This window comes from Seriola lalandi, unplaced genomic scaffold (assembly GCF_002814215.2).
Source record: "Seriola lalandi dorsalis isolate HSWRI2012SDOR001 ecotype SW California unplaced genomic scaffold, Sedor1 jcf7180002054936, whole genome shotgun sequence".
Taxonomy (NCBI): domain Eukaryota; kingdom Metazoa; phylum Chordata; class Actinopteri; order Carangiformes; family Carangidae; genus Seriola; species Seriola lalandi.
In genome coordinates, this window is record NW_019525488.1 from 157283 (window position 1) to 170156 (window position 12874).

Here is a 12874-nt window from a genome sequence, read left to right on the forward strand (position 1 = left end):
GTGTCTCTTTGTAGTCACCTCGTGTCTCTTTGTAGTCACTCTGAGTCTCTTTGTAGTCACTTTGTGTCTCTTTGTAGTCACCTCGTGTCTCTTTGTAGTCACTCTGAGTCTCTTTGTAGTCACTTTGTGTCTCTTTGTAGTCACCTCGTGTCTCTTTGTAGTCACCTCGTGTCTCTTTGTAGTCACTTTGTGTCTCTTTGTAGTCACCTCGTGTCTCTTTGTAGTCACTTTGTGTCCTTTTTTGATTGTTCTGTGTCTCGTTTTGTTTGCTTAGCAGTTACTGTTGTTAATTTACAGAAATGTGCTTTTGTTCCTCTGACTGTTACTGATCACTGATCAAAGCTTTCAAAGGTCAATATCTGAGCTGACCACAGTGAGCTCAGATCAGGACTCTGGACTGAAGCTCAGTCTCTCAGTTAAAGACCTGGACCTGGACCTTGCTCGCTGTGGGAAGAACTCACCAAACAACAAACCATGATGGAGTCACTTTGCCTTGTGACGTCTGGTGTGAACTCAGCACTCGCATGATGCTGGAATAAGAACTTGAGCCTCCACTAATTTACCAGAACCAGTACTACACTGTTACATTACAAGTACCAGTCCTTCATGAAGTACAAGTACACAAGTAGCCAACTATCAGCTTCATGTAGTTCCAGTACTGATTCTTTATGAAGCTGAGAAAACTTTTACTTGAACAGAACTATAACTTGAAAAGGTCCCTATTGTTTTTACACTGTAATCTGTTTAATCTGAACTTTCTCCAAAACCAAACGTCTTCGCTCCATCCCTCCCTCCCTCCTTCCCTCCCTCCAAACCTCCGCAAACAGCCCCGAGGAAAAGAAAGAAAGAAGTCCGGAGATCAGGCAGCACTCACCGGCGGTCATGAGGACTAGGATCCCGGTCCAAAACGTCCAGCACCGAGCCATCATCTGCGGGCAAAGTCAGCCGGAGAAACTCAGGGGCGCTCGGTCAGTCCGTCCGTCAGTCTGTCGGTCGGTCATGTATGCTCAGAGAGAAATCCAGATGTTTTTCATCCAGATGTGGTTTAGCACCGCCCACCGCTGCCGCCGCTGCTGCTGCCTCTCTGGCTGCGTGTTTCCACTGACTCTCTGCGGCAGATCTCTGCTGGTTCCCGGGGTGAAACCCAGAGGTGTTGGATTTCAAACATTTACCAACCATTCATCGATTATTGGAACATGTTCACCCATACAATATGAATATGAATATATATACCAGTACTACTATATGTATATATATATATATATATATATATATATATATATATATATATATAATTTCTATATAGAATCATATATCAGCATCATCATATATGGGTATTATGTGTGACATATATGAAATGCCCATAGTAAAAATTATATATGCACATAGACTAACAATATCTATGTGATGAATTTGATAAATACATAACAAAAATAAATAATTTAATTTTTTAAAATTATAAATAAAATGCCATGTCTGTCTGAGCATTCACTGATTTTATTCATTTATTTCATTATAATTTTTATTTTATATTTTGCTCAGAGACATTTATTTGCTCAGTATGTAAATGTATGACCTGTCATCATATTGTAATTATCATTATTATTATTATTTAGTAGTAGTAGTAGTATCATCATTATTATGACTGTTTTTATCAGTTTCAACAGGCTCATTGATTATGACAACATTTATATGTAATCATAATAACAATTAACTAATAATAAAATGAGACAAGGAGAAAAAATATCATAACTTATACATCATTTTTTATGACATGAATGTTACACAGGGTAAAAGGGAACACAAGATATGAGGATTTTATTTTAATTTCCACTGTTCATAATTTTCTCTGTATTACTATCATCATCACTTTCTTTTTATGTATTTATTCTTGAGATTATATTGAGCGATAACAAAGCAAAGTGAAGCTGAAATGGAGGGTGAACACTAACAGGCTTATTCCAGCTCGTTAGTCAGGTCATAATGAAAGCTGAGTGATACGAGGGATCAGTGAACACACACACACACACACACACACACACACACACACACACACACACACACACACACACACACACACAATACTGTGTTTCTATTTTTAACTTCACAGGTTTGATGCCCAGCAGCAACATTTTATGGGTTTCCCACGAGCTCCAGTCAAACCTCTGACGTTATTTTTCAGTCATGGTTGATTAGTTAAAGTCAAAACCTCTTGCTCAGCTTGACACCTGGACGCAGATTTATGACATCACTCCGGCTCGCTTTTATGTGTTTATGTCTGCAAAGCTTTGTCAGATGCTTCACGGACAAAAAAATGTAATAACAGTCATATCAGGAGACTTTAAATGGAAAAAACGTTTGGAACCATAATAAGAAACATTGTGTTATTAACTAAATTGGAAAAGTTTCATTTAAAATTATACACTTGATTTGTCCTGTACACGTGGTGCTTTCAAGACTATTGTTTTTTGCAATTACAAACCTGAGCATAGTTATGAAATAGTTTTGGTTAGATGTATAATTTTTCTTTAAGAAGCTGACTGGTTCAACTATTAATTTAGAAAAAAGAGACGTTACATTTTTTTTGATAAGAATGACATTGATTGTAAAAATATAAACATTTATTTTTAATCTCTATTTTATATGGAAAATACAAATGAACTAAAATGAAACCACACATTCAACAATTCCAAATAATAGTCGGACGCTGTTTTGATTCACTACACGCACTAAAGAAATAAAGCAATAAAAACAGTAGAAACTTGTGAAGCCTTAAATATTTTCATTTAATATCTGTTTTTGTTTACCCTTATGTATATAGTCAGTCCTTTTGAAATACTTTTGTTTTACTATTTTCTTTATTATCCTTATTGATATGTAACATGTATATCATTTTAATTTCATGGTATTGTTCATATTTTACTATGTATTTTACCTCAGAAGTTATGACTGTTTCCTCCATTTTCAATGTTTAATAGTTTTAATAATTGAAATGGAAAATGTTTTGAATAATGAAACATTTGAAAATAATAATAATTCTTATTCTGACCAGTTGGTGGCGGTAATTCACCGCCAACAGCTTAAAAAACATCAAGAAGAAGAAAAAGAGCTGCTTTTATTCTGAAAGAGAAAGACTTGGGCCGGAAGTTGTTGTCGCCGCCGGTGGAACATGAAACTCTACTTTTGATACAAAGTCTTTGATTGGGTGAAAGTGAAACTTCGAAGTAGAAAAGTCCAGCTGGGATTTGGTGTGAGAGCTGACAGCGGGGTTTAAAGCTGAATCCCTCAGGGGTGATATCAGTGTTTCCTGCCCGTCAGAGAGCTGCTGTCAGCGGATTCACAGCTGAACTGTGACCCCGCAGCTCCGCGGCTTGTCCTCCGTGTTCACCTGCTGCCCAGAGATGAAGAGGAGACTCCTGCTGGTGTCCAACTCCACGCTGCACGGCAGCGGATACCTGGACCACTGTCAGCAGCACATCTCTCACTTCTTCGGGAAGTAAGTCACAGTGTCACGCTGTCAAGGTGCGGAAAAATCAAACGGCGAATTCCGTTCAAAAAATTAACAATTAAATATTTCAACGTTCTTTAAGCAAAGATTCATCTCTCTATGATCAAGGCTCAATATCTTCTGTGTACCACTAGTTTTCTTGTAAAGTTCGGCATACAGGTAGTACTATGTTATAAATGTTTAATTGAAACAACAAACTTAAATTATGTTAATATGTCAGGTGTAGTTCATAGTAACTTATCATTAAAATGCCAGATTTTACAATGGAGTTTGGTGTGGAGAGATTTCATTGGCATTGGAGTGTAATTAGAACATGGACAAAGTATTTAAGACAAACATCTGTGTGTTAAAACAGAATCAGTGTTACTGCTGTGTGGGAAATCTAAAATCTCCATATTCATCAGCAAACATACATTTCTCTTTGGATAGGTTTGATAGTGAAATGTAAATCAGTAGTCATGTTCGGCACACAAGCAGCAGTTCATTATTAGTGTTTTAATCCTTTGTACTAAAGGATCATTAAAATACCAGATTGGTGTGGAGAGACTCGGCATATGAGTGTGAATGGAACAAAGATTTCATCCATTATCGTCACCATCACTATTATAATGTTAATCTAATGAAACCGGAGCTGCACGTTGACAAACATGGCGACTGGTGGTTTGTGTCTTTCAGGGATGTGAAGAGAGTTCTGTTCGTTCCTTATGCTCTTCACGACAGACACGCCTACACCAAAACCGCCAGGGACAAGTTTAAGACTCTGGGTAGGTGTGTGTGAGTGTGTGTGTGTGTGTGTGTGTGTGAGTGTGAGTGTGTGTGTGTGTGTGTGTGTGAGTGTGAGTGTGTGTGTGTGTGTGTGTGTGTGTGAGTGTGTGTGTGTGAGTGTATGTGTAGGTGTGTGTGAGTGTAGGTGTGTGTGAGTGTAGGTGTGTGTGAGTGTGTGTGTGAGTGTATGTGTGACATAATCAGGACAGACCGATTGAACTGAAAGGTGTTCGGCCCCTGCAGGTTATGAGGTGGACGGCATCCACGAGGCCTCGGACCCCGTCGACGCCGTGAGGAAGGCTGAAGGCATTTTTATAGGTGAGGAAGAGTACGGCAAGGCAGCTCCGTGCAGCTTCCCCTTTTTCGTTTTTCCTTTTCTTTGCCCCGTTTCTTTTCTTCATCTTCTTCCTTTCCCTACTTCCTATCACTCCTCCTTCCCTCCCTCCTCCTCCCTTGCTTTCTTGCGTCCTTTCCTTCACTCCTCACAGCAGCCCGTCCTCTCAGTTCGTCCGCAGCGTGGTCACGTCATATAATCATGGTCGTGTGTTTCGCAGGAGGAGGTAACACTTTCCGGCTGCTGAAGAGTCTCTATGACAACAAGGTGGTGACGGAGATCAGGAGGAGAGTGCTGGAGGTGAGGCCGATATCAGCTGAGCGCAGATGTGTCAACATCAGCCAAAAACTGAAGCACAGAAACAGTTAGAACTAGTATTTCAACCTTGTGGTCGTATCCCTCCGCCTCTCAGACTAGTTCCAGATTACATCCAGTTTATCTAGAGTCAGAGAAAATATTAAACATTTGTGTCTTGAGTAATGGGACGGACGGACAACCTCAAAACAATATGGCTCCTGCTCCGTCTGCTGTCGCTGTAGAGGCATAAAAATAGTTTTAGATCCTGTGAATCATTATGATGAGAAACTTTCTCAACAACAACTCAGTGTCTCAAAACAGACTTAATGACTGACACCTCTTTCCTTATCATCCTTCCCTCCTTTATGCCCCCCCCCCCCAGGATGGCGTCCCCTACATGGGCTCCAGTGCCGGCACCAACGTGGCCACCGTCAGCATCAACACCACCAACGACATGCCCATCGTCTATCCTCCGTCCTTCTCCGCCATCGGCCTCGTCCCCTTCAACATCAACCCTCACTACCTGGACCCCGACCCCAGCAGCCGCCACATGGGGGTGAGTGAGAAAAACCCAAGACCGGACTTCATAGGAAATGATTGATCCTTTTGATCAGTCATCATTAACCATACAGACCAATCAGGCTCTTCCACTATCATCAAAGCACCAATAAAGTCCAAGTAAGTCCAAGTTGTTTAGATGAACCAGGTCTAAGAAGTTGTAGCTTCATATTTGCTGTATATTATTATATTTGTTGTGATCTCTGCAACAAACCGCCTTTACTCCTTTCGATTGAAGATTTACAGTGGCTTCATGTGAAGGCCTTGATTTACCTGAAGCACAGGTGACACTTTATCACAGGTAGGCTGTTCACACTGATGTTCTAGAGATAAGGATGCAGTAAAACAGTGTCTCACCAACAGTCTTTGTCTTGCTGGCTTTTACCTCATTCACACGGGGTGATAATGACGCCTGCACTGATTGGTCAAGAACCTGCCGTGTCATCATAGTCCTTTTATCACTGGCCTCAGGTCCAATCGAAGCTTGGTATGTGAGAGATGATGAAACTTTGACCTTTGACCACTGAAATCTAATCATTTCATCCTTGAGTCCTCGTGAGTGTTTGTGCCAAATTTGAAGAGGTTACTGAGATACGGCGTCCACGAGAACGGGACGTACGGACACCTCAAGCTAAAACGGTGATAAACCGGCGGCAACAATCAATCGTCTGAAAATGAGCCGTCTCTGAGTTTGATGAAAAACTCGGAAGACGCTTGTTTGATGAGAGAAACTGTGGTGACATGAAAACACACATTTAGTCCACACAGCCGGGCTTCGCTCTCGTAGTGCACACACACACACACACACACACACACACACACACACACACACACACACACACGTTGGCCGTTGTCATGAAACGAAGATGCAGATGTTTCTGTGACGGTCGCTGGTTCACACTGAAGACATCAGCTGCTCTTCTTCACGTGTGAACGGTTCAGTTTCTTTGAGGAAGTTGTGCAACAGTGTCAGTGTCTTCCTGCTTTTTCATTCCAGCGCAGAAATGACCAGTTTGAATCCGTGGGTGTTTAAAATCAGCCATCCCATAATCCCCTGCTGCTCTATCGTCACCACAATCACCTTTCTGCTTTCATAAATCACTTTTATTAGCTACAATGATGGTTGATTGATTATTTCTTTTGATCGTTTGATTTTATTGGTTTGTTTTTATTTTCATTTACACATTTTATCATCTTTATCAATGTATTTCACTGTCCTTCAATCTGCCCTCATTTTATTTATTGTAAAGCACTTTGAGCTGCATCTCTTGTATGAAAAGTGCTCTATAAATAAAGTTATTATTATTATTAATGTCATAAAACCTAGTGAAAACAGTTTCACTTCAGTTTCTAATCAAACAGATAAAGAATATGTGATATTTGTGTTTGATAAATGAATAATCGAAGATCAAAGTAGCTGCTGATTAATTACATAAAAACACAACCTCTCTCAGGCTGGTGTTTCCCAGCATGCCTCTGTGTCCAGCTCAAGCTGTATGTTGTAGGAGGACGCCCCCCTGTGGTCACCAGCGCTTTTAGTGTAGTGGAGGCGTCACACCTAACAAATCAATCATGTCCTCCTGCATTAATCTAGACATTTTTTGTCTTAATTGATTAGTTTAGTTGGACGACTATTTTGATAATCAATTCATTGTTTTAGTGGTTTCAAGCAGAAAATCCAGATGTTGGCTGCATGCTGATCTTTGTCGGCTCTGATTACAGTATCAGATCGTTTGAAACAGTTCAATAATTACTGCAGAAGATAATCAGCAGATTAATCACTAATGAAGCTGAGTTGTAGATTCATGTACTGTATATCAAAGTGTGTCTTTGTGTACATATATATTTTATAAAAGCTGCATTTCAAACAAAAATAAAGAAAATAAAGTTAAAAACTGTACTTGAAATAAGATATTAACATTAAAGTGCAGCTGCGGCTCCGCTGAACCGCAGCTAAGCTAATCAGATGCTACACGTGTAGCATCAGCCTGATGTACCGCCCTGTTCCTGTTGTTGCAGGAGAGCAGAGAGCAGAGGATCATCCAGTACCATGAAGAGCCTGATACTCCATGTGTCCTGGTGAGACCAGCCGCTCTCCTTTACCTGTTGTCTACCTCTGATGCTGAAACTCCTCCTCCTCGCTAACAGACAAGAATTTAAGCAGAAATCAAATATTTGAAGATTAAATTCGTTGTAATTTTTTGCGAAAATTTTTTTTTATAAAAAGTGACAACATTTTGAAAACGAAGTCACGACGTAATGATAAAGTAAAGTTGCTTTGACGTGGTTTGGTTGGACTGCTCCACTGTGGAACCAGAACAGAGACGAGGACGGACTGGTCAGGTGGAAATGGTTCATGGTTGAGTGTGTTTTCCACGTCAGGTCCCGCAGTGTTTTTGTTTGTGACCTTCATTCGAGGGTTAACAGTTGTCTTGTTTGTGTTCTCAGGGTCTGAGGGAGGGGTCCATGCTGCTGGTGGAGGGAGACAAAGCCACTTTACTGGGAACCACCAAGGCCAGACTCTTCACCAGGTCAGCCCACGACAGCCTGGAAGCAGACCAGTAAAACCAGTAAGCGGCGGTTCTCACCGTGCTGTCTTTGTCGTTTCAGGGGGAAGTCCTCGGCGGAGTACGACCCAGGTACTGACCTGAGCTTCCTGCTGACACATGCTCACTGACTCTCCGCCACAGCTGTCAGCATCCGACCCCTTCGATGATGATGATGATGATGATGATGATGATGTGAATGACAGTGCTCCTGGTGAAAACAGAATAAATGTTTTAAAGTAACATCATGGTGTCTCTGTAAAGTGTTCTTTGCTCTGGGTTCTATATTAATACTGTGAAAGTATCAAAGAACCGCACACAAATCTGGATCATCAACCCGCCAACATCAACTTCACCTGCTTCCGAAGTGCATGGTCAAAACTGGGCTCCGTTTACTGCAAGTGTTGCAACCAGAAAACAGAGTCTTTGAATACGTCTGCATGTGTTTTCTGCTCAACGCACTGCACATTCAGAAAACATCTTCATCACCTTGGCAACACGTGCGCTGCAAACACTCACGTCACAACAGAAGTGTTTCCAGGGGACACTAAAAAGTGATGCACCCGGCTGGAACGCACTTGGGCTGCGGTCGAAAAGTCAAAATGATCTCCTCTCTAACCTCGTCTCCTCGACCTCGATGGAAAAGGTCATGAGGTCAAGGGAAGACGTGAAGGAGAGAAGGAGACTTCATGAAGAGTTAGGGAAAGAAGAGAATCTGCTCTTACACTTTTAATTAACTTTATTTACAATATTTACACATTTATAAATCCTCCTTTAACCACAAAAACAAACAGGATTGAAAATTTGAAGTAAGAAAACATGAAAGGAAAATACAAATAGAGAAAGTTGAGCCATTAAAATAATAATTAAATAGAAATAATGATCAGAATATAGTTCTGTCATAGGCACTTTTGACATTTCTATAACTCTTAACAAGAGACAATCCTTTCTCAGTGCATTCAGGATTTAGAGAAACAACATGAATGTATAGACTAGTATTTAGTTCTGATGATGATGATGATGATGATGATGATGTAACTATAGATTCATCAGCTTGTTCTTCATGACGACTCCTGACTGATTGAAAGAGAATAAATCTATATTTATGGATCCATCAGACAGGAAACAGCTGCTCTGTTGTTTCTACATTTACCTGGCTCTGCTGACGTGAGACTACAACGGTGCGTCTCTTTACATGTTGCTGCAGCAAGGAATTGTGGGACGGCATTTCTCCTTTCCTTTGGTAAAGGAAGTTCCAGTGTTTCCTCTGCTGAAGGAGACAAGAGAGGAAGCAGTGAAGCTCCTTTCCTCATCATTTAGAGAAGTGGAGCAGCTGTGATCACGGCTGCCGCTCAGACACTTCAACGCACAATTCAACTGTGACTATTGAAGTTAAAAGCAATGAACAAGTGCGTCCCAGCCGGGGTCATCACTTTATTATTTTCTTGCCTCAATTCTGAGTGAGAGTGAGAGTGAGAGAGAGAGAGAGAGTGAGAGAGAGAGTAAGAGAGAGAGAGAGAGAGAGAGAGAGTGAGAGAGAGAGAGAGAGAGTGAGTGAGAGAGTGAGAGAGAGAGAGAGAGAGAGAGAGAGAGAGAGAGAGAGAGAGAGAGAGGATGATATGTATACCTCTTCACGGTGCGCTGTGAGTATTTGCAGCTCGTGTGTTAATCTCAAACCGATGAAGATGTTTTTCTAAATTGGTTTTGTTTTCTTTAGTGGCAGGTCTCTGAGCTCTCAGGGCCACCGTAGTTTTACTTTGGACAAGACAATTGACATTATGGTCCATGACTGTCATCACTGAATGGACGTCTTCGCTGGAGGCAAAAACTAAGGTGCACTCAACAGAACTATTTGAGGTTGTGAGCATCAGGACAGCCGCTGGACATCCATCAGTCTGCCTTTGAAGGTTTAGAGTATTACTGAGGAATGAGACGTCTGAATACTTTCAAAAGGTCATTTCACCTTTTAAACATTCCTGCTCAGTCGCATTCTTTAGTTTCCAACAGCGTGCTTTCATGTATGTATGTTACGTATGTGTTTAGAAAGGCGTTTCACGAAAGAAGCTATTTTTATTGCATATTTGTCATATATATGCAAATATACTTACACATATGTACATGTGCATATCATTGAGCTTTTCTCTTCCTCACTCCTTCGATGCCCGTCGAACTGAAAGCTCTGGGCAAACCCCAAAATCCAACCTTGCTCTCCGTGCGGCAACTTGAGAGCAGCTGTACCCGTCCCCGGCTTCCTGTCTTCCCAAGGTTCTGTCAGCTCCAACAGAACCTCGACTTCGGTGGACTCGGACAAGACAATGATGTCTGGTCTCAAGGTAGTGGTCACGATACGGTTAGGGAACTTATAAAGGACGTCACTCAACAAACATACTGTCTAAAGGTTAAATACTGGATTTTCTCTCTCTTGTCCGGGAACCTTATGGACAAAGTGTCCATTAACCAGCTTCCTCTCATGAACCGGAAACTGACTTCCTACTGAGGATCCACCAGGACCTGGGACCTCTGAGGTGAACCTTGACCCGCTGCAGAGTGAGATGAGAAACGAGATCTTGGCACAAACATTCACTTGGACTCAGAGATGAACTGATTAGATTCTGGTGGTCAAAGGTCAAAGGTCAAGGACAGTATGACCACACGTACCACTTTTTATCCAGTACTCAAGACTTCAAGGCAGTTTCAGCAACAATTTTCACACTAAAGGTTCATATTGTCTCTGACGCTGGATAAATAGGGATGTAACCTGGAACTAGTCTGAGTGGCGGAGGGATACAACTAGTTTCAAAATAAAACAATGGCAGACCAAAAAATGTTTCCAACCGCTAAACTCCATTCACCCAGCAGAAGATGTTTGTCTTTAGTTGTAAATGTTGTCAATTGTTCCTCTCACCTGGAGCTTCATTAAAAACATGAGTGTTTACATCACGAATGGACACGGAGCAGTTACATGAACGCACTGTCTATTTAACACGACTAACACTTTGCACGCATCTCAAGAAATAAGAGATGCCGCTGACGTCATTGGGACCTCACCTGTCTCTCGCGTGCAGAGGTGTAGTGCCGTCTGTTTACTTACCGGAGCGCTCCTACGGTGCACGCGCACGGTTGAGTTGCGGCCCGTTTCAAAGGTTATGTGCCCACTGTTACCATGGCGACAGGTTTACAAACATTTACTGACTTGCGTCGAACAAATGAAGCCGCGTTGGAGACGTCCACTCAGCTAGCTAAGCTAACAGGCTAGGCTACGGAAACGTAGCTCCACACCTCCGCTCACCTGACCGGAACTCGTTGGAGCACGTCCACAGGAGAGTGTAAAACATCGATCTCCGGTTTTATGAATCGATATCTGATTATTCAAATGAGGGTCGATTTTGATCTAATAATCGATTTTTGTGTGTGTCTCAAGAGTAACAATAAAAGAAAGAAATAGTTTTGTGTTGTGGGCAAATGTGTCCTTCTACCTGTCAGGTGATGAGAAGGTAAACTGCTGACTCAACAGATTCTTTGCTGTGACAGAAAATGTCCACAGGTGTGATACCTGTTACTGTCACATCAAAGGACAAACATGTGACACAAGAGGACAAGGTCTCTTAAAGAAGCATTTTAAATGATCTGATTTGTTAAACTCCTTCCAGTTTTTTGACAACTTTTAATGTTTTAAAAAGCAATAATTAAATTAAAATATTTTCTGCTGTTTTTCCAGACAATGTTTTGAAGAGAAGTGAGAGAAGAGACAGAAAAACCCTAATGTGAAACCTCTCAGTCTTTCTTGCAACACGTTTTTTTATTACAAAAATATCTTAAAAAGCTGAGTACTGAGTATAGATGGAGATATATCCTTCATTCGTCTTCAACTAGTTCTGGAAAAAGTCCAACAAGTCACGGGGGAAAATATTCTTATTCATAATTTCATATTAAATGAAAAACTGTATGAAAATCTCTCTCATGTATATTATTGAAGTTGTTTTTGGCTGGGTTATTACCATTAATAAGAAAATTGACAAAGTTATTGACCCCTTATATTCATGAATGAATAAATATGTATTGTTTCATTAAAAATGGTGGCTTATCTTATCGTTTATTTGTCGACGACCTTTCTCCTGTCAGAGCAGCAGTCTGAGTTAAAACACTTGTACGTGTCTGTCACTGCTTCATCTTTTCTAACTTCTGCTGTGTTTCATGTGTTTGTGCTCCCGCTCATTTCTTTTCACTGTAAACATGCATGTTGAGAATATAAATAAAAGTAATAAATAAATCAATAAATAAATGTCTACCTTTGTCTTGATGTAGCTCTTTGGCTTTAATGCAGTTCAGATGTTGTCAGCTGAGGTGCAGTTCAACATGAGCGTACACTCGGTGAAATAGAACATGGACAGAGTTTCTTACCAGATTTGATGCATTCTGGTAATTCTACTTGTAACTTTATTTTTATTTGTTTCTATTTATTATTATTCAATTTATTTTACTTAATTAATCTTGTCTTACAACATGTAATGTTTTTGTTGTAAAGCACTTAGCTGCATTTCTTGTATGAAAGTTGCCATGCAAGTAAATTTTACTATTATAAAGTTTGTGAATGGATGAATGGATGAATGAATTCAAATGCATTTATATGTCAAACAGCCTTTTCAGTGGTTGAGAGTCATTCATTTCCATCAGCTCCCTCATATTCTTTATGCCCTTAAAAAAGAGAAAGGATGATGCCCTTGAAGTCGACTTCATTGGAGGCAGGAACACAAACTATTTCACCCTTTAAAAACGTTCCTGCTCAATCACAATCCTCAATAACACAACAAAATCCTGTGTGAACGAGAACACCAACGTAAACCGGTCCTCTCAGTCAGGACCGGA

The 12874-nt window shown here is 40.7% G+C and overlaps 2 protein-coding genes and 1 long non-coding RNA gene across 3 annotated transcripts in view; 1 reads left to right on the forward strand and 2 right to left on the reverse strand.

Annotated features, from left to right (window-relative positions):
• The window catches only part of tgfbr2l (transforming growth factor beta receptor-like), a 16152-nt gene extending 15116 nt beyond the window's left edge, over positions 1-1036 (reverse strand). Inside the window, exon 1 of the mRNA XM_023393481.2 lies at positions 875-1036. Coding sequence (XP_023249249.1) covers positions 875-929 — 55 coding nt within the window. The 5' untranslated portion in view covers positions 930-1036. The remainder of the gene's footprint in view (positions 1-874) is intronic.
• Positions 1037-3145: 2109 nt separating this feature from the next.
• Positions 3146-8251, forward strand: LOC111644556 (alpha-aspartyl dipeptidase). Its single transcript, XM_023393464.2, has 8 exons — positions 3146-3496; positions 4184-4272; positions 4517-4591; positions 4828-4907; positions 5287-5460; positions 7482-7541; positions 7911-7993; positions 8073-8251. Exons 1-8 carry the CDS (start codon positions 3402-3404, stop codon positions 8137-8139), a joined length of 723 nt encoding a protein of 240 aa, XP_023249232.1. The 5' UTR covers positions 3146-3401; the 3' UTR covers positions 8140-8251.
• LOC147817576 (uncharacterized) lies at positions 6610-11257 on the reverse strand. The gene is made up of 2 exons (XR_015436245.1): positions 11100-11257; positions 6610-8219 (listed from the first exon to the last, which is right to left on the reverse strand). It is a non-coding gene; the product is annotated as an uncharacterized LOC147817576 (long non-coding RNA).
• Positions 11258-12874: the final 1617 nt, after the last annotated feature.

Bases quoted from the DNA above. Each gene is read 5' to 3' on its own strand.
- LOC111644556 (XM_023393464.2), top strand. From the start codon at position 3,402: ATGAAGAGGAGACTCCTGCTGGTGTCCAACTCCACGCTGCACGGCAGC. The intron at 3,497-4,183 runs GTAAGTCACAGT...TGTGTCTTTCAG, and splicing joins ATCTCTCACTTCTTCGGGAA to GGATGTGAAGAGAGTTCTGT. The intron at 4,592-4,827 runs GTGAGGAAGAGT...TGTGTTTCGCAG, and splicing joins GGCTGAAGGCATTTTTATAG to GAGGAGGTAACACTTTCCGG.